Here is a 22,826-nt window from a genome sequence, read left to right on the forward strand (position 1 = left end):
ACTGATTTCATAGTGTTTTCTTCGGTGATTTTTTGATCATTGATAGAGATAGAACTCTTTTACAATATTGTGCAAAAAAGACTCAGAAGGATCATGAATGAATCGAACCTCTAGAAAGAACTTAGGCTTCCAGCTAAAACTCACCCTCGGAGGGTGTAATCTAACATATAGCATGAACATCTCAAGAGACTTGCCCTAGGTCAGTTCATCTCTCTGTGATGCCATATCCTCTAGATGGAAATAAAAACAGTGAACTCTTTTAAATGTGCCCTATGGTCTGATTAAAGATTGAAAAGGGCTCTAAAAATCCACAGCACTCCCAGGGAAAAATGCTAAATATCATTATCATTATTACACCAAATGCCATAATTTGGTCTCCTCAGATTCCCTTTTTATGTAGATTCCATCACACTCTGACTTTTGACTTTTTGCCTCTCTGACCAAATCTCCAATGACAAAGCAAAGGGAAATGTTGAGGCAATTAGTGGGAAATGGAAGCAATTAATTCCCTTTTTTAGTGGAGACCTGGCCTCTGTGAACCAGTTTAACCAAAAATAATCAATGACCTTTCTCTGACCAAACTGAAGCAAATCTACTTGATATTTGTCACTGGTTATCCATCTACTGCTTCGACATTAATGAGTCTCTTCACTTTGCCCCTTTATTTTATGAAATAGAGCCATCTTTTCTGGTCCCATGTTACCTCTGCAACTGCTATTTTTGCAAATCTAATACAGTCAAAGTCCTCATTATCCGTGTGTAAGCCTAGAAACCATTTTTAGCAAAACCATGGTTTCTGATTTTCTTCTACCCTTCTCCCTTGAACCGTTTCCCTTTCTCTGCTATGGAGATGCGAGCTTGTTCAAAATGAACGAAAGAGAACAACAAAGATAAAGTTTAAATGTAAAAGGGTCCTAGAAAAGACTGTATACCCATCTGGGCATAAACAGCACCCAGACCGACATCTAAGTCCTTGGCCAATCATTGCTCACTATTCAGCTTTCACCTTGGGAAACTTACCTATCCTTCACAAATCTCACTTTTCTTTTCTGCACACTGGGGACAACATCACTTGCCCCAGTGTCTTGTCAGACTCAAATTAGATGATACATGTAAAGCCTTTAGTGCATGAGGAGAACCCAATGTTTTCTAGTACCACCTGTTTCAAAGAAGAGGAGAATATTTCATAAAATATACTGGTTTTGATACTCAATACAATTCTTCTAAAATGACTGCTACTCAAGCAAGAGGACTCAGCATTCAGGGTCTCTCCTTTATCCCCCTATTAAGAAGAGGACTTCATATTTTAGCTTATCCATTTATTTTACACATTATTTCAATCTCCTGTCATATTCCAGAATATCTTTGCTTGCTATTTTGTTGTTGTTGTTGCTGCTGCTATGGTTTGTTTGTTTCATCTTTTGACAAACACCCCTTAAGCAACTGTTCATCAGCTGTCATATATCTCACTAAGTATGGTCCAATAGGCCTGAATCCAAGTGAATTTAGAGACAGCTCGGTATAACCAGTGTTTCATATAAAAAACAAATGGAGATGCAAATGAATTGGCAATACATTTTGAGAAAATATGCAACACTAGAGATGTCCTGTGAAGAAAAGGAAAATTAACAGTTACTTCTCAAATTATGCAAGGAGTTGCTTTTTTCTCTATTTCATTTTGTTCTAAAAAGCTCTGTCCTAGGACAGACTTCCCTGAGGCTGTTTGAATAGGAGAGAATAGGAGAGAATATTCAGGAAAACAAGACCAGACATATGAGACAGTGGCCCATTGTTATGTTCTGTACTCTGAAAACCTTTCAGAAATGTGGGATCAAGGGCCTCAAAGGAAAAGGTCCTTCCTTTGCACTGTGAACTAGATTTCCAATCTTAGAGCTCCTATATCCAACCCAAGTTTGATTTGTCAGGAGCAAATTCAGAGCACTCTTCAGATACAACAGACCTAGATTTAAGCACCACCAGACACTTCAACTTCACCCTCAGGCCCAGCCCCAGCCTTTCACTCTCCACACTAGATGTTAATTCAGTGTGAAATCTTCAGGAAATACATACACACACAGAGAGACACTTATTCATAGTCACATGTCAAGTTGGTAGCAAGCTAAAAATGCTGAACTTCTGACTTCCCATTTCACAGTGTGTTCTATCTAACCAAGCAACCACAAAGAAATCACTGGATCACTTGCAAATATTTGCTAAGTCCACTGGTTTGCTAATCCATGTTCAGTTTAAGTGAGAAATGCTACAGTAAAAAATGTAGTAGTACATCACCTTCAATTTTCTCATGAAAAAATTTTCAGCCTCTCTGTTCTTGCCAAAGGTACAACTGTTTTGCAAGGTGTTATCCATAGTCACCACATACAGTCATTTTTGCTCTCTTAAATCAGATACAGAAACACTCTATCAACAAAAATTTAAAACTAATAACTCCAGTCTTTCACCCTCTAATGTGTCTTCCAAATGGCCAGAGACGGAGAACATAAAACTAAACATAATTAAAGTATGTTAAAACATAACCAAATCAAGCTCCTCCTCTGGGTAAACCCAACAACTCTTAAAAGCATAGCTGTTCATGGTCTGCCCCCACCTTAACTCTTCAGCCCTACTTCATGTTTTTTCACACAATGGTTCCACTTCTAATCAAAGACCCCTGAATATGCCATGCTTTTCACAACTCTGCACATGCTAGTCTTTCAATCCACTGGACCTTTTGGCCCAATGCCTTCACCTGCCTAAAGAATAGCTATTTCATTTTAAAGATATGCTTCAGCCATCCTCTCTTTGAACCCTTTCCAGATTAATCTGGCAGATAATTCATATATACTTTTATTGTAACATTTGTCTCTGTATTTAACTGTTGAAATGCCTGACCTGCTCATTGGCAGGTACCATGCCTTGTCCATCTTAGCATCCTCAGAACCTAGTACCACACCAGGTACATGCCTCCTCTACTTATACTACTCCACCTTAACTAACTTTATGTAGATATTAATTAAATTACTGAACGAGGTAAAATCACATATTCTCTTCCTTCTCCAGAAAATGGTGTCATCAGTCATGTCACTGGGCAGATTCATCCACTGGCTTATGCCTACTCTAAAAGTGGATATGCTCAGAGTTTTCCAAACACATTAGAAGGGCTAATAGAGAAAAATGGTTGTTTGCAACAAAAGCAATAGGTGCTTTAAAATTTGAAAGCAATGACAAAGTAAAGAAGGTTAAATATGTCTACAGAAAAATCTTTAACTGTAGGTGCAATTCTGATGAAAAGAGCAGATCATCCATTACATAAAAATTGCCTTGCACATGTGAAGGACAATCATAAGCTATAGAAGAGGAAAAGTGATTGGCTAAATGGGGAGAAATACTAGAAAGTATTACTAAAATGTCAGATGCCTCTTAGCCAAATGTTAATTAAGAAGAAGCCTAGAATTTTACCAGAATTTAAAGTCTGGTGGTGAAAATGCTGCTGACAAACTTTCTTTTGCAGACCTAAGACAGTTCAGTAGGTTCAAATTCATTTGGGTCTGCACAGGATCAAAGGGAACACAGTGTAAACATATTAGCTGCTGAGAAGTTATCTGCAGACATTGGCAGAGATAAATACCTGTCTATAGACAGATTGTCAATAATACAGTAGGTACTGGTCTAGATTTTGGGAGTGTGGGGAAAGATGCTGGAGATAATGAGTGCTGTAAATGGAAAAGAAGATATAGCCAAATATTTGATTGAACAGATAGAAAGTCCAGGCTTGGCCACTTGTGGTGGCTTATGCCTGTAATCCCAGCATTTTGAGAGGCCGAGGCAACCACTTGAGTCCAGGAGTTTGAGACCAACCTGGGCAACATGGCGAGATCCCCATCTCTACAAAAAAATACAAAAAAAAAAGTTAGTTGGACATGATGATACACACCTGTAGTACCAGCTACTCTGGGGGGTTGAGGCAGGAGGATCTTTTGAGCCCAGGAGGTCGAGGCTGCAGTGGGTCCCGATCAAGCCACTACACTAAAGCCTGGGTGAGACAGTGAGACCCTGTCTCAAAAAAATTTTTTTTAATGTGCAGGTTCACATTTTTATTTGGGTGGAAATCCATCTAAGGAAGCTGAGTATTGGAAACATGTTTGTGCAAGAAAGAAATAAAGAAGGGAATGAAGGGAGGTATAAAAGAAGTCTCGGACTCAGTGGCAAACTGAAAAAGAATGTTTCAAGAAGAGAAACAATTTGAAAATACTCTTCCATGGTAACTCTTAGGAATGAACATTAGGAGGCATGAGAATCCTTATTAAAACTCCCCCTGTATGTCCTAGACTCTCAGTCACTTTTTTTAAGATCTATTTTCAAATTCTCACCTATTCTTTCAAACCTGAAAAGAGAAAAGAGAAACAGAAACCTAATGGGTCTTTAAGATCATTAGGCTCAACTTCCCTCTACTTCCTGAGAGCAATTGAAAAACTGGGAACAAGGGCTTTCTCTCCATGACCAATCCATTCTTAAACCTGGTCGCCTGAGGAGATTCTACATCTCTATCTTACTATTTCACTTTTTCAATTATACGGATTCTCCCAATTTTCCTAACATTTAACATAAACTATCTCTAATATTCTTCTTCTTTATTTATTGGTGTGTAAATGACCGAGACTTTTTATGCTCAAATAATTACAATTTAATGGAGTCACAAAACCATCTGTCATCAGCTAAGCTCTCATAGGCATAAGTATTGTCTACCAAATTTTTCTAAATCTCCAAACACCCATAACACAATTCTACAGATTTCTCTAATTAGCTGGCATTCACAATTCTATATAATAAGGAATATTTGTGTAAATTAGTTTCTTGCTATTTGTTTTTCTTTTCCTATAAGACTACTGTTAACCGCTCTCTTCGTAGCTTATGACTTTGGGGATGATTGCAATTCCTACTGCTCTATGCCTCCCAGACTCTGCTTAGTAAACATGCCCAGCAAAACCTGTGCAGGAACCATGCTTTGCACTATGCACGTGTTTTATTTTGTTGACAAATAGTTCACAATAGCAATCTATTTGTAAATACCACTTTTATGTATCTGCTATCACTCCATATCATAACCCAATATTTTTTACTGTAAGAGCTTTCATCTCTATGAAGAATCTGGAATGTCAAATTGATATCAGATGGCTTTATTTGTACAATGATTTAAAAAAGATTACGTGATTGCTTTTCCACTATTATGGAAAATATCTTATCAATAGCCAGAATGATTCCACTTCAGTTTTATTTCACTAGTTTATCTAAAACCATTGTGTAAGAATATTTTGTTTCTTTCAGTTTCTCATTTCCTTATTTCTCCTTTCTGACTATTCAAACCACTGTTTTCAAAACTATTTTTACTTTCACTGTATAAATTAGCACTATTTCTGAAAATTTCACTATGATACAAATTTGTACCCTATTTAAATGTCTTGTAATTATTTTGGGTTATCTAGAACTTATAACAAACCTTGTGCCACAGTCATTAAAATTAAGCTGACTTTTAAGAAACATTTTTCAGCTTGTTCATTTTTGACATGAGTTCCAAGTTTCAGTTCAACAAAATGTACTACATTGAACTATTCTACTGTTGTGGAATAAAATTGAAAACTTAAAAAAAAAGTAATAATAACCCAAACCAAGGAAACAGACATGAAAATTATATGTATTCCATTTGTTTTAGAGCTAAAAAAAAAAAATTAAAAAAAAAGTCTTAAAGTTCAGCCTACTTAAGTAGCTTCCATCAAAAAGTAAAAGATTTAACATAAATTTAAAAGATACTTGAAAGTACATTGCTACACTCAGATTCATCTAAAGTAGAAGTGAAGCAGAATTGTCTGAATAATTTTGCCAATAAACTCCGTACCCTGTTTCACTTTGCTTTGCTGACATACTTTCTGAATAGGAAGGAATCATGAAGGTTATTTTACATTCTTAAATTTAAATGAAGTTTCTTATAAATAATAAACTACCCAAAATGAATTTGAAATTACCTCAGGTTTCTCTTTCACTTAAAATGCATATTCCCAATGAAATATTCTGAGACAATATTGAAAGTTCAGAGTTATAACTTATATAAATATATATGAAACTGCATATATTATAATTTGTATAAGCAAATGTATATATACAGTATATATATATGTATGTATATGTGCATAAATATCTTCATATATATCTTAATCCTAAAGTTTCTACTACAACTCTTTTAATTATTACAATTGAAAACTATTACTTTATAAAAGGTTATTGCTGGGAGGCCAAGGCGGGCAGATCATGAGGTCAGGAGTTCAAGACAAGCCTGGCCAACATGGTGAAACCATGTCCCTACTAAAGATACAAAAAAAATTAGCCAGGTGTGGTGGTGCATGCCTGTAATCCCAGCTACTTGAGAGTTTGAGGCAGGAGAATTGCTTCAACCTGGGAGGCAGACTGCAGTAAGTGGAGATCACACCATTGCACTCCAGCCTGGGTGACAGGGTGAGACTGCATCTCAAAAAAAAAAAAAAAAAAAAAAAAAGGTTATTGCACTGGGATACTTGACATCTTCTACACAAGCTATTTAGATCCACATCTACATAAAAAAATAAGAATTAATTTTTAGTCCTGGGAAAAGAATATAAACTAATGTACTATCTGGTACTATTTTGCTATAAATAGACCTCATATGTTTCTTACCTTTAAAAGCCAATAAAATAGATATTGCTCAAATGTAAACAGAAATTAATATTTATTCATAAAATAACATATATAAGAGGCAACAAAATGTTAAATCATGTTCCAGTTTAGTAAATATCTGAAAATATTAAACTGGAAGAATAAATCACTTTGGTTATCACGAACTAAAACAGTGATTTCCACATCTTGATTGAAATAGGACATTAATAGAGTTTCAGACATATTTTCCCTAAATAATAGCAAATCACAGCTTGACTACTCAGATATCCTGATACCTACTTATCATAAAAGAGGAAATTATAATTATAAGCAAGCCACACATATCAAAATAAAACAAGTATTGATTAGTTTGTCTTCTGAGTTTGTTTAAAGTACAGAAAATTAACATGTCAGTTTATTTACCTACCAGCAATGACTGGATTTTATCAGTGTTGTCATCTCTACAAACAGCATCAAATTACAATCCCTCTTCCCATAACATAAGCACCATGCCAGAAGAGACAACCAAAGTAAACCATCTAGCCGTGAGTAATGAATACTTTGGGCTGGTTGGAATCCACTTAGTTGAGGAAAGAGAAAAGAGAAGTGGCTCATTAGGGCATTTCCTGAACCCCGGTTGGAATTTCAGTTAAGGAAGAAGAAATGACACAGCAGTTTCAAGTTAAGACGACTTCCTTTCTTTATCTGAAATATGCCACTAATTTGAGAAAGAGCACTCCTACAAAACTACTCCACAATACTGTGACCAGAGTAAAAGCTCTTGTTGGTCCCATTGTGGCTCCATAATTAACAATTCTTACCAGAATATACACAAGCAGTACATGGTTGTTATCAAAATGGACTGAGATCCTACATTTATTGCAACATGTTATGCTTCACAATGAACATTTCTTCAACAAATTGACCTGCATCATTTTTTTTTTCAATTTTAGGAATTGCACGTTTGTTTACAGCATTAATAGATTTTGAGTTTTTGTTTAAGGGCATTGCATTTTCCATATTTTCTATAATCAAGTTTTTCTTACATATGATTTTACTCCTAAAGTGACTCCAGGATAATTTTTATCTTGTCCAAGAATATTTTATCTTCCCATGTAGATTAAGAATACACAATTCAGCTTATTAGCTTTCTTTGACTTATTATTATTTCCATCCCAATTTAGTTTGTATTTTTAAGGGACATGAATACAGGATACTCACTGCCTTTACAAATGAAACAGATAAAGAGGTCTCATTTCATGTCTTAGGTGTTTCAGGAACTTAAAATGGAAAGATACAACTTTGTTCTCACCCTGTAATTCACGCTGTGAAACTCTGAATTCATTCTTGTAACAGTTACATGACTTTCTTGTCTTACCTATATTCTTAAAAATATATGCAAAGCAAGGCATTTATGCAAGCTACTAAAGTTTAATGTGAAGGTTACATTCAGATTTCTCTTGCCTTTGTGATCTAAAAATTGTGCAATTAAATTGACATTTGTGTTTGTCAAGAGGTGGAGATTATATGAAAATATTGCAGCACTGTATCTTCTGTAAGAACTTCAAAGCTATTAAGTAAAAAAATTGTTCTGTCACTATCAATAGCACATTTTTGAGTCACCTTACCTTTTCTGGTTGTTTTATCATATATCTAAATCTCCTAAGGTGACTGGAAATAGTAAATAATTAAGTGTAAAATCAATTTATTTAGTTTAGTATTAGAAATAAGCAACATTCATACCAGAAACATTGTGAGAAAAGAAAATATTTGGGATTTTAACTCAGAAAATACTTTAGATTGAATTAGAGTTTGATACATTTGTATGATACAATGTGTTTAACACATTCAATATACTTGTATAAAATACATTTGTGAGATTCAGAAGGTAAATTTTAAAGCTGTATTACTATGTGGGCTTCAACAGTTGGAAACATGCACATAGATACATATTCATACCTGAAAGAATAAGCATCTATTTGTTAATATCAGTTATTTCCCAATGGTGGCATAATTGGGTAGTTATGGGTTTTTTTACATTTTTATGTATTGCTTCTATATTTCATATAAAGTGTGGCGATTCCTCTATCTAAAACCAGAAATACCATTCAACCCAGCAATCCCATTACTGGGTATATGCCCAAAGGAATATAAATCTATTATAAAGACACATACATGCATATGTATGTTCACTGCAGCACTATTCACAGAGGAAAGACATGGAATCAACCTAAATGCCCATCAATGGTAGACTGGATAAAGAAAATGTGGTATGTATACATCATAGAATACTATACAGTCATAAAAAAGAATGAGATCATGTCCATTGCAGGAACATGGATGGAGCTGGAGGCCATTATCCTTAGGAAATTAATGCAGGAACAGAAAACCAAATATTGCATCTTCTGTCTTATAAGTGGGAGCTAAATGATGAGAACACATGACACATAGAGGGGAACAACATACACTGGGGCCTATCAGAGGGTGGAAGGTTGCAGGAGCGAGAGGATCAGGAAAAATAACTAATGGCCACTAGGCTTAATACCTGGGTGACAAAATAATCTATACAGCAAACTCCCATGACACAAGTTTACCTATATAACAAACCTGCACATGTATCACTGAACTTAAAATAAGTTAAATTTTTTAAAAATCATGCATGTCATTTGTAATAAAATATAGTTTTCATTTCAAAAATAGTTTATAAATCAAACTTTTAGTATAGTATACTACTTGCCACAAAATAATTTTACCACAAACTATCTGCTCCCTTATGTCAAGAATAAGGGAGATCTTATAAATAACTGATATAATTTAAATCCTACTTTCTGTCTTTACCTGATTGATGTTTACAGACTCCCTGCAAGAAGCATTTCAATTAATCACATGACAAAGAAAAGGGCAAGACATCTTCTCATGATTCATCCAAAAAAAAAAATCTTTGTTTCTGAGGATGTATCCTACTCCTCGCATTTAAATGGCCAAGTTCTGGCCATTCTACGCCTGAAATTCTTCTCACAAAGAAGAAATGTGTCAAAGTGCTTGGCTGCAGGAACTTGGTTAAGAGTCAGACTGATTTGGTCTCAAGTCCCAGCTCTACCTCTTTCTAGCTATGGCACCTTGGTTAAAATACTTCACATCTCTTTGCCTCAGTCTCCTCAGCTGTAAAACAGAGAAACTAATAGTACCTAGAGCAGGGCTAGTATGAAGATTAAATAAAGAATAGAAGTAAATTGTTGAAACAGTGCCAGGCATGTAGAAAATGCTGTGTGAGTTTTACCCATTTTCCTCCTTTTTCAGTTGCCTCTTTCAATTTCTTTATACTGTCCCTGCCATTCTCCATCCTCCACCCATGTCTACCCACTCCCTGTACCGGTACCCAAATACTCCCATTTGTTATCATAGATGAATTATACGTCATCTTATGCAGAGAACAGCTCTCTCCATTTATACCAGATCCCATCCCTCTCACTACCCAAGAACATCACCCAGCAATGCCCTCCTCTCACTTGTAACCTACAGTGCCAAACTGACTCGACCAGATCATTCCCTTTAGAATACAAGAAAGTTCTTTCTCCCACCTAAAGGAAAACAAATAACCTTCTCTAGACCCTACTTCTCCCACCTGATGTTACTCTGTTTGTTTGTGCCCTTTTTGAAAAACTCAAAAGAGCTATCAATACTCACTGTCTTCAATTCCTCTTTTCCCATTCTTTCTTAAGCTCCTTCTAGTAAGACTTTGTGCTCCACCAGAGCACCAAAACTGCCCTTGTCAAGATTACCAATGACCTCCATCTTGCCAATCAAATGGTCAGTTCTCACTCCCAACTGATTTCCCTATCAGCAGTGAATGCTTGATCATTCTCTTCTCCTTTAATGCCCTTTTTATGGGTTTTCAGGGCACTACAGACTCAAATTTTCACCTATGTCACTGAGTATTTCTTCTCATTCTCCTTTGCTGTTTCCTCTCTTCTCTAATTTATTAATAGTGAAATGTCCTAAGTCTCAGCCTGTTCTTTCCCCTACTCTAGCTATACTCATTACCTTGGCTATATCATGTACTCTCATGACTTTATATCATCTATATATTAATGACTCTCACGGTCATACCTCCAGACCTGATATCTCTCTTGAATTCCATGCTCATATATCCAACAACCTACTTGATGTTTGCATTTTCATGTGTTACAGACAACCAAAATCTTCTCTTCCAACCATGCACCACTTGCAGCCTTTCCCAACTACATTAATACCATCTTCATCCCTCCAGCTCGCTCCTCTCTTTCTCTATACCCTTCAAAGTGTCCATCAGTAACTCCCGTGAGCTCACCTTCAAACCCACCTGGAATTTATCTGCTTCATCCAACTTCCATTGCTATTATCTGAGTCAAAGCTAACCTCATCTCTCACCTGGATTGCTGCAAAGACCTTCCACCTGCTCTCCCTCCTTCTGTCTTTGTTACACATACACTCACACACACATGCACACACACAAACGCACGCACGCAAACACACAGCAACCAGGGTAGTTCTCTTAAAACACAAAGCTGGTCATGTAGCTTTTCTGTTCAAAACTTTGTCAAAGCATTCCTCATACTCAGAGGAAAAGCTTAAGTCATTCCGATTCCTTAAAAGGGTGTCTAAGGTCCTAGGCCTACACACCTCCTTTAACTCTTTGTGGAATATCAACTTCCCAATGAAGTTTTTCCTGACCTGTCTAAAATTCCACCATTCTCTTGTCTTCCCTATCTACCCCCACTGACACTGTTTATTCTCCTTACCTTGCTCTGCTTGTTCTTTTTTCTGTAGACCCCATTACCTACCAGGTTTTCATTTAATTTCAATCATTCGTTGGAAAGAAGGCTTCACAAAGACCAGGATCCCCGTCTGTTTGCTGATGGACATATCCTAAGCACTAATCACTAAATGATTAAATGTGTGATTTTTCTAAATTTTATTCCCTTTATTTATAATCATAAGAAAATTCCCTACTGCCTAAATTTTGACTCCAAATTCTCTAGGATCACTCATAAATGTCTTCTCAACTAAATCCGAGCCTGAATTTCAAGCTTTACCATAAATACGTTCTCACTTTCTTTAGGTTAGAATGTCCCCCTGCAAGACTCTCCTCTCTTCGAAGTCTAGATTATCCGTGACCTCCTGTCTGTACTTTCCTTGAAAGATACAGAATTAAGTGCTCTTGTGTGTATGTATATGAATTGAGGACACTTTACACATATTTCTATTATAAGCATTCATGTTAATATTTTTATTCTCTCAACATGTTGCAAATTCAATATAATATCCATCAAAATTCTAGTTTTATTCCATTGGGTATATTTGCTAATATTTACCAAGAAGAATAAATGAAAAAGCATAGCCAAAATATTTTGAAAATTAAAAAAGTGAAGAAGGATTGAACAACGAAATATTAAACACATGATAAGACTACGCTAATTAAAACAGCTTACTACTAATATATAGTAGACAGAAAGTGAAAACCTTCTGCATTTTTAGAAATTTAGCACATGTTGAAGGTTGTATTTTACATCAGAATGAAATAAATGTATTTCTTAATAAATACTTTTAGGACAAGTATCTAATAATTTGTTGAGAGAGAGAGAAAGAGAATGGAAAAGACAGAGATCCGTACCTCCACTTACCAAGAATTTAATTTCAAATACCTTAAAGACTTAAACATAAAACTTTTAAAATGAGGCTCACAAAAATATGTGACTACGTCATAACCCACAAAGTGGAGAAAAAAATCACTAAATATAAATTTTGGCCACACAAATATTAAATCTCCAAGAAAATAATTATTTTTAAATTTCACAAAACCGAAACTGGGAAAATATTTTTCCATATGTTAAAAACATATAATATATAGATAATTGCTATACTGTATTGTCGATTTTTTTGCCTCATTTGTCTTCTTTCCTGAAAATGTGCTTATTTTGGAATTGGACCATAACATTTTCTTCTTTGTATTATAGCTCTGTCTTAATTTTATCACACTGAAAATTGTGTAAAATGTATGCCTCAGATGTTTCCCAGACAGAGAGGAAAAGAGCTAGGGTATTTACACTCTCCAGTAGTTGTCAGTCACTGGTTTCAGGCTGCCTTCACGAACACATTAATTTCCAGGCACATGCTTCCCAAGTTGCAAATGGGCAAAGTAGTTCATATCATGCAGAAAGCAGCTCTCTGACAAAACTTAAAAGTGCTAGCTTTCTGAAACAAGCTGTCATTCACTGAAATGATATAGGGGATATGGACCAAATACCATCAGCATGTGCCAGTTACCAAGAATTGGTCTTGTCACATAGTAGAGAGTATATATTAAATATATGCCTTATTGTTATTTACATTAGTATTCCCATCGAAACTAATGCTGTAATTATTTATTCATTGCTTAATAAGCTTCCATTAAATACCTGCCATCTGTCAGGCATTAGGTATACAAAGCCAAACACTCCTAGTCTTTACCCTCAAGGTGATTAAATTCTAATCAATTTTTAAAGATAAATTCCCCATGGTTTAAATTAATCCATAATTTAAAAAGTAATTTAATGGGATAATATATAAAGCAGAAAATGAAAACTGGTATCAGGAATAAAAGGATTGTTTTCTTTATATCTGACTTTTGACCAGGCACAGGATGTTGGAATGAGAAATGCCATGGAAGCAGAGGTTGTCCTGGTTTCCAAAGTCAAACATAAGTTGGCCAGTAAGGCAACAATTGATAATAGATAACATTTAAGTTTAAAATATTATAAAATAATGCAGGGAAAAAAATATTGTTTGCCAAATGGCAGCTAATACATTTTTGGAAATGCACTCAGAAAGTAGTTCTGCAAGTAAATAAATAGTAGAGGAGAAGATCTCATATTAGCCCTTCAGAAAGAAAGAATAATTTATTGCTACATTAGATTGCTTTCACAGAAGTATCAAAAATAAAAGGCTACTAGTACAAATATTTTTAATGGCAATTGATTTTGTACATGGGATGTTGAGGGTCTTTATGCCTATAACAATGCCTTTTCTGTTAGCAACAAGTAGGCCAGTTAAAGGCAATCATTAATTTATGAAAACTTCTAATCTGTTAAATCTGAATAGACTTAGCTTCATTCTTAAAAATCTAAGGCAAAGGAAAATATCCATGTCTTGTAAGAAATTTAGAAATAAAGTACAAAATCAGTATCACTATAGAAAACGAAATCTGACATGGGTGCATAGAACTGGATTTTTTATGCTAATCATGGATCAGAATTGTACCTTTAGAATTGTTAATGTTATAATTAGATTTTTTGGCAAATAATTGGCATTAATTATTCAAAAGTCAGATTTTATTACCAGTTTGAGAAATGCGGAAGAAATCAGGAAGTGAAAGTTTCCTACTTTTATGTGATAATACTAGATTTTGCCTGGATAACACTTTAAGACAAACATTAAATGTCAAATTTGACCTTGGCTTCCAATAACATTTAAGAACTACAAATCATCTAAAATATAGGAGTTCATCCCTCTAAAAGACTAAAATTGAAACTTACCAAGATTTTTACTATTTCATTAGCATACTAGTAAGCATAATATTAGTAAACTTTTGAAATGTCTTTAAAACTGCATGAGGTTTTACTCTACCAAAGTTATTATGTCCTTAACAAGAAGCATGTCAGACAAAAATGTGGAGGAACACATTTAAAATGTGCATATCACTATACAATTGCAAAAGTAGTACTTTTTCACTGCTAAAATGCATTTCATCTACCTCGATGAGCTTCAGAAACATCAACTCATCAATATCTCACCAGTCAGCAGGAGTACATGTACTTATCATTGCTCTGTGAGAAATGGGTAAAATCAATCAAAAGAAGCATATGACTTTCCCAAGTTTTCTGTCCCCTGCAAATCAGTTGATAAGAACAAGGAGTTTCTAGAAACCTTTAAGGCATTAATGTAATTTAATTCTTCTATAATATCAAGGACTAAAATTTCTCTAGAGCTTATATTTAATCTTGGCATACACTAGAGTATTAAACAAAGAACCAGTCCATCTAAAAATTTTGAAGTAGGCAAAACCTGTCTTTAACATGCAATCTCTGTGTCCTTTTCCCCTTTGCCAGACAGGTGCCATGATCCCTTATCATTTCCCCATTTTTGTCACTATCTAAAACTATTTTTAGAAAACATTCTAATTCATTACATACCTTACTCACTAAGGCATAAACGACTGATCAGACTTAAAATATTCTCCTTCCCAAAGGCATTTGCATTTGGAAGATAATGTATCCTGAAGGTAAAGAAGGAAAGATGTATTTAAAATTGGGAAAGGAAGATTATGTATGAAATTTCAAAAATCAAAAATATTCATGGAGGCTACCATCTCATGTGAGCATGCTATATTCAAACTAGAGAGCATATTACCCATAAAAGAGATGAAAGTAAAGCTTCCTCCTTTGTAATGTTAGAATGTTCCAAATGAGATGGCATGTCTCATGGTTGACATTGTAGCTTCCTAGAGATTAGAGAAATTACAAGTCTTCTAGAGCCTGCCAAAGTTATACAGTTCCTCTCTGTCAGGGTAGGATAGGATATGCTGGTGTAACAAAAACTCCATATAAACATAGAGTGTTAAAAACAAAATGTTATTTCATTCTCTACATGTCCAAAGTGGATTAGTGGGGCAGTTCTTTTCCTCATAGTTACTCAAGGACACAGGATAATGGAGGCTCCAACTCCAAATATGCTTTCAGCACTACTGAGAGATGAAACGGAATGTGGAAAACCACATACAGGTTTTTAAAGTTCCTGCAGAAAGTGACATTCATCACTTCTGTCTATCATTCATTGACCAAAGCAGTCAATGGTTATGCCTCCTTCAAAGGAAATTAACCTGCAACCCAATTATATGCTAAGAGAGAATTAGAATATGTTATTAGGACTAACGACCATGACATTCTGCTAATTATCTTTAACATATCAACTTTTCCCAGGAAATCACTCTTAATAAAAGTTAGTTTTTCTATAATGTCATATAAGAAACAAATTCAGTCCATCAAATAATAAACTGTAAACTGTATCCTTAACCATTTTACTATAAGTACAAATAAGAAGAAAGAAGAGGAAAAAAAACAAAGAAATTATAAGAAGAAAGGAGGGAGTAGGCAGATAGATAGTTGAAGATGACAATAACTTTGATAATCATGATTTGGGAATGAAAAACTAAAACGAAAGAAAATTCTGTGTTTGTGTGTGCATATGTGTGTGTGTGTTCATCAGTATTATGATTCTTGTTCTCAAGATATATGCCAAAACACCTTCCAGAATCTTTCAGCAAGGAGAAAAAGTCATCTTTCAGAGGAACATCAAACTATGACAGAGACATTTCACAAATTTGCTACAACCAAACAGAAAGTTTTCCGCAGGAAACTAATAACTATAACAGCACAATTATTATTAAAGAAATAAAACTTGGAAAGGGTAATAAAACCAGAGAGATAGAAAAAGAAATAAGTTAAAATATTTTTACGTTTCCTATTTGGAGTTTTTTATTCGTTTAGTGGTTAAAAAATGACCTTTAATATAAAACTCCATTTTGAGTTCTTTTATTCTTTCAGAGGTTAAAAATGTCCTTCAATACAAAAAAAAAATCATCAATGCACAGTTCTTGTTTGAATTTATAATTTTTGGTTGATATTTTTAACTGTGATGAAACTACAGTCCAACAAAGTAAAATTAGATAAAAGAGGAGAACTGGGGTAAGTTACCCTTGTTCCTCAAGTAAGACAGGATATACTTTGCAATAATCTAAAAAATCTAAATGTGACCTGAACAAAGAGAGAGAGACAAAGTATAAAATGTTTTCTTAGGGATAACTCATACTCTTGGTGACAAGAAGTGTTAATGGTGTCCTGTAACCTTTTGATCAGTGGTTACTCCGTTATGCGGGAAAAACATAGGAAAATAAACATAGGAAAAACAGAGGAAAATGGAAGACTCACAGTACTTCAATAAAAGTTGTCAACAAATCCCAAGAAAATGATTGCATTGGCAGGAATAGTTTTTTTGTTTTAATTGATACTATTTTAGGAAGCAGCTAATGCTTGTTCTTATTTCCTAGTTTAAAAAGTGAATATATGCACACACATATATAACTAGAAAGTGATATATTAATATTTTCTATTAACAAGTTTTTTATCTCATAAAAGATATTCTTTAGCTTCTGAAGAGAAGCCAAAATAAATATCAAATAGGCATTTCAGATATCCCTTCCTTTAAATGTTTAGAGTGATACATAAAATAGAAATTGCAAATATTTGATATTTTAATATTATTTTTTGCTTTACAATAGCAATATTAGTGTTCCATTTTAATTTATCTCCCCAGGTTAATAATTTATCATAACGACCAAATTACACAGTGTTGTATTGGTCACCTTTAAGTGCCCGGATCAATGACATTGAACCTGGCAAATGCAGTGCACACTCACAATGCCTAGCCTCTACCATCATGGCTGTTGAAACTGTCTCCTCTCCAGAGCATTTTTCCAGCCCCACCTCTGCCATTTGGGTCTCATCTAATAAGATTTAACCATGAGTTGCTATACTCCATGCATGGCCTCTGCATTTGTGTGTATTGTGATTCTTACGTCAAATGGTAAAGAATAACATTAGAGTATTCACTTTTATTTTGACAGAGTTCAAATGGCAAAATAAATTAGATATACTGTCACAGCTTAGGAAATTTAAAATGAAATATGTTGTAGTCAGGTGGAGGTTTCCGATGGGGAAATATTAATACCTAATTTCCCAGAATACTTAGTTCGCGCATCTCAAATATCTATCTCCTGTCGTGACACTGAGATGAAAAGGATTGGTTAAGTTTGCTAACTGAACTATTTCCCACAGTGTAAATAACTGAGTGTTAGTATAGACTAGTATGGAAACATACTAATTATCACTGGGTGTAAGCTATGTGAGTTGTCTTATCTTTTCACATAATGTTTATATGTATTGCATTTCCCATATTGTTTCCTTTTGCTTTGCCGATAACAACTAATGAGGAAAAGAAAGGAAGGCATTAAAAAAAGAAGAAGAAAAAAAACTTCCAACAAAACTGCTAGAGAGAGAAAGCCGATTATTATAAAATATAAGCACATTTCATTGAAATATCAGCACCAGATTCAAGTAATTTGGGGCATGTGTATTATGTGCCAGGAGATTTCACTTACATATGTTATAGAATGCAGTGATTTAAAAAACAAAACAAAAAACAGGTAATACACTTCAGAAATTTTAAAGTTAGAAAACTGGAAAATTAGCCCCTTGAAAAATTTCAATCTGAAACAAGGGAAAACAAGAGCTGGTTATTAGCAGTGATCACGATGGTATATGTGAAAATCTGTGACAAGTAATGGTGTGCTCAGAAGTAACCCTCTTCTCCTGTGTATAGATCTTGCTAATCACATAGAAAACTCTACTTCATTGTCTGATTTCAACTGAAAGCAGGCAGAGCTTTGAAAAACCCAGAGATTTCATAGGTTTTATAATCCTTGTGATGCTCTTCCTGTTTCAGACACAGCTCTGAAACAAAGACAGCGCATACCCACACGCACAGACGCATGCACACATGCAAACATTGTGGCTGTTGGCGCCTCTAACCCTTCCAGGACAGAGCTGCATGATCAGTCGTTCCCAAAACAAAGGGCAAGAGATGCATCTCTCACACAATATGCAAACCTACAATTGTTCACCTTCGGCTGACAATCTGACACAAAGCTACAAATCAAGCATTAGAAAAACACAAGTGTGACAGGGAAGAAACAATAGTGGAAGTGATGCCTAGTAACCTTAATTTTAGAGAAAAAAAGAACAGGTGAATGTAGCTGACACAGTTAGATTTTAGACATTTATATAATCAATTCACAGAGTATAGATGGCAAAGTGAAAATGACGTTTTAGCACAATAAGATAAATGCAATCCCACAGTTACCACTGAGAGTTGCTAGAATGGCATTCTTTTCTAGAATAGAGCCATGGAAGAACATTCTTGTCTTTAGAATACATATAATACAGCATAAGCGTTAGAAGAATTGCGCTGTATATGAAGAGGAAACAACTAAATGGGTTATGTAGACTCACTCAGGGCAATACACACTGCAGATAATTTTGACCAGACATTGACAAAAAGAGAAACCATATGAGTTAGGTAACATCCCGTATTATGAGTATGTTCAGAGTTGTGGAGCTAATGTTATTTAATTCTGAATATTAAGTGTTTAGTTGAAAGTAGAACTTTGCAATTAAAATGGACAAATTTGAATTCACGATTGATTTGTTAATAGTTTATCCCTGTAAGAACATTAAACTTAACCTTGGACATAATTAATAATCCATAATGACTTTTTATTAACCATAATTGTGGCAAAATTATTTGGAAACTTGAACTAAACATTTTTAAAAAAATTTTCCATGCCTGAATCCAACAGTGTGCGGGACTCATTCAGGAGTCAGGCAGAGATGATGGGGAAAATGAATCAGAATAAGTCAATATGTAGGTCAATATGACTCTTCTCCCTCTAAATTCCATAAAGATATTGGGTGCAGCACAGCAACATGGCACAAGTATACATATGTAACAAACCTGCACGTTATGCACATGTACCCTAGAACTTAAAGTATAATAATAATATATATTAAAAAAAAGAACTCTCTTTGTTCAATGGAGAAATTGCTGAATAAACATCAAAATTATAAAGCTGAATGACATATTTGGACTTCTGTTAAAGCTAATGACTCATATTTGTCAAAAATCTAAAATAAACTTTCCTTACATTGAGAGAGATGACAATAATATGTGAGAGAGTTGATCACAAATATATGTACTTTTGTTGCTAAAACTTGAATCTTTGTACTCGTTAACTCAAACTGCCTTGACTTCTCATGTTTATGCAAAACAGGTTTTTTGGGAGTAGAAAAGAGAGGTACTATAACATCAGAGGAAATCATCAAAGAACTAGTGGCAACATCTTAAGGCTTTTATCAAAGTAGTGAGGGAATGCATTAAAGCAACAATATCTGAAGCTTACATGTGATGGGACTACTAAATTTAATAGTGTATCTTATGAACATATGTGGATATAATGATTTTCCTGGAAGAATACTCCACTCTTAAGGACTTTTTTTTCTGAGTAACAGAACATGATTCTCTCAAGGCAATTTGAAAAAAAAATCCACCAATATTTCATTAATAATAGATGCCACACACTCTACAAACAGAGGACCAAAGTTTTTTAAAAACTGTATGAACTACAAGCAAAGGTCATACAAATGGGAATAAGCTTATGGATGGAAAAAAGTTCTTAAAGATATCAGTCATCAAATTGTTGCTAGAAAATACTGAACTAAATCATGGGTAAAGTGGGACTGAACTAAATCACGGGTAAAATACATAAGCATTTAAGTAAAAATAAGAGGTTCTCATCTTGCAAATCTCACTAAGCAAGCTGTGATAACATTTGAAATATTTATTTACATTTATCAAAATGTGTTAACTATAAGCCATTTCTTACTCTCAAATAAAACATACTAAAAGCAGTATGCTATTCCTGCAAATAACAGGAAGAAAAGGAAAAGAAACATATGAAAATACATCTAAGTATTGAACAGTGTGACCACCTGATGCACTCCTACTAAGAAATGTCATGGAAGGTTAATAATGGATTAACATACACTGAGAAGTCCAAAGTCAACTTCTTATGCATATTCAGTCTACTTCAGGTCATAAAATGATCCAAATGCTATTGAGGTAGTGAAGTAGATTGTGAGGTAGATTGTGTAGGTGAGAATAGTAATACTACAAAGGAAGACTCTTCTAGGTGCCATTTGGGGCACTCCTGTGAATGTGAACTACAAATCTCAAGGATTCAATTTATGGGGCTCTCAGCTGCCATGTAATTCTTAGTTATTTTCTCAAAAACAAGAAAGTAATCTACGGTCTCTGAAATTATATCATCTACATGTACGGCAGAATTAGAGTCTAAGTCTTTCACTGTGAAAGATGTTAAGTTTTACTCAGAAGTTGTAAACTTGGGCCTCTGAATATTAAATACAAAAGTGACTTGCCCTAAGAAAGGCAGGAGTTGGATCCATTAAATGAAGTTTAAAATTCTCACAGGCATATCCTTCATCATGGCCAGAGCAAGTCTGGCCAGGCAAGCTAATAATGTGTTACCCCTTTTCTAATTGATATTTTAAGGTATTTGTACAAAATGTATTTGATAGGAGTGGGTGTGTGCTCTTACTACTAATAATAAACCTTTTTATATTCAAAATAAGAAAGCATTACATGCTTTGAACATAACACTTAAGTTATTTGAAATATTCTTTCTTTTCACAGTGTTATAGACACAAGAACAGCTGTGACTAACCTACACTTATTTTGTGATACATACTTCAGAACAGAAGTTTATTTTCTTTTGACTACTATATAAGCAAACTATTCTTCAATTTCTTTAATTTCTTTTCAGTTTTTTGACAATTACTTGGGAAGTACATTTAAGGGTTTAATGGTTAGGTAATAAAGTGCATCACTGGTTCCTAATCAACAGCCAAATGCTGGATATCATTTTTCTTCAGCATCTCGACTGCCTACACCTGCTGACTGCAGGCATCTGCCAGCTGCCTTTCTCAGGCTACGAGACATAAACTGTAGTTCCACTTGTAATCTGCCTCTTTAAGATGCAAAATACTCCGCTGGGACAGGCTAGCATTGTGATGAGGTTTTTTCCCCCCAGATTTATTTCCACTCAGAAGCACTGTCTACTTTAGAAGAGACAAAATTAGATTTCACCAGTTATGTAAGGAATGGTGTGGGGAAACCTGAGGAAACTGTACCCCTCTATCTCATGCATCCCAGTGGGTCCTAAAAATTGGCAGCCTATAACTGGTACCAGTAGAGTGGGGCATTGCTGAAAAGATACCCAAAAATGTGGAAGCGACTTTGGAACTGGGTAACAGGCAGAGGCTGGAACAATTTAGAGGGCTCAGAAGAAGATAGGAAAATGTGGGAAAGTTTGGAACTCCCTAGAGACTTGTTGAATGACATTGACCAAATGCCTGATAACAATATGGACAATAAGGTCCAGGCTGGGGTGGTCTCAGATGGAGATAAGGAACTTTTTGGGAACTGGAACAAAGTTGACTCTCGTTATGTTTTAGCAACGAGACTGGCGGCATTTTGCCCCTGCCCTAGAGATTTGTGGAACTTTGAACTTGAGAGAGATGATTTAAAGTATCTGGTGAAAGACATTTCTAAGCAGCAAAGCATTCAAAATGTGACTTGGGTGCTGTTAAAAGCATTCAGTTTTATAAGGGAAGCAGAGCCAGAAAGTTCAGAAAATTCGCAGCCTGACAATGCAGTAGAAAAGAAAAAGCCATTTTCTAAGGAGAAATTCAAGCTGGCTGAAGAAATTTTCATAATTAGCCAGAAGCCTAATGTTAATCCCCAAGACCATGGAGAAAATGTCTCCAGGCCATGTCAGAGACCTTCACAGCAGCCTTCCCCATAACAGGCCCAGAGGCCTGGGAGGAAAACGTGGTTTCGTGGGCCAGGCTCAGGGTCCTCATGCTGTGTGCAGTCTAGGGACTCAGTGCCTGTGTCCCAGCCACTGTGGCCAATGTAGAGCTCGGCCTGTGGCTTCAGAGGGTGGAAGTCCCAAGCCCTGGCAGCTTCCACTTGGTGTTGAGCCTGTGGGTGCTCAGAAGTCAAGAATTGAGGTCTGGGAACCTCTGCCTAGATTTCAGAAGATGTATGGAATTGCCTGGATGCCCAGGCAAAAGTTTGCTGCAGGGGCAGGGCCCTCACGGAGAACCTCTGCTAGGGCAGTAAGAAAGGGAAATGTGGGGTTTGAGCCCCCACATAGAGTCCCTCCTGGGGCACTGCCTAGTGGAGCTATGAGAAAAGGGTCATCATCCTTGAGACCCCAGAATGGCAGACCCATTGGTAGCTTGCACCGTGTGGTTGGAAAGGCCACAGACAATCAATGCCAGCTGGTGAAAGCAGCCAGGAGGGAGACTGGACCCTGCAAAGTCACAGGGGTAGACCTGCCCAAGACCATGGGAACCCACCTCTCACATCAGCAT

General features: G+C 35.4%; 1 protein-coding gene across 6 annotated transcripts in view; it reads right to left on the bottom strand.

The window, feature by feature from the left end:
• The window catches only part of TFEC (transcription factor EC), a 200,829-nt gene that overhangs the window by 63,277 nt on the left and 114,726 nt on the right, over positions 1–22,826 (bottom strand). For 2 of the 6 annotated variants that reach the window (XM_074035826.1, XM_005550571.5), the window contains exon 1: positions 7,109–7,239. The exons of 2 other annotated variants lie outside the window; for them this stretch is intronic. Coding sequence is in view for 1 of the 4 variants with exons in the window: in XM_065542487.2 (XP_065398559.1) it covers positions 6,445–6,516 (72 nt within the window). In the remaining 3 variants the exon portion in view is untranslated. Of the gene's footprint in view, positions 1–6,444; positions 6,517–7,108; positions 7,240–14,891; positions 14,977–22,826 lie in introns of those variants that run through there. 2 more of the 6 variants (XM_065542487.2, XM_065542488.2) reach the window with 2 other exon arrangements.

This window comes from Macaca fascicularis, chromosome 3, assembly GCF_037993035.2.
Source record: "Macaca fascicularis isolate 582-1 chromosome 3, T2T-MFA8v1.1".
NCBI lineage: Eukaryota > Metazoa > Chordata > Mammalia > Primates > Cercopithecidae > Macaca > Macaca fascicularis.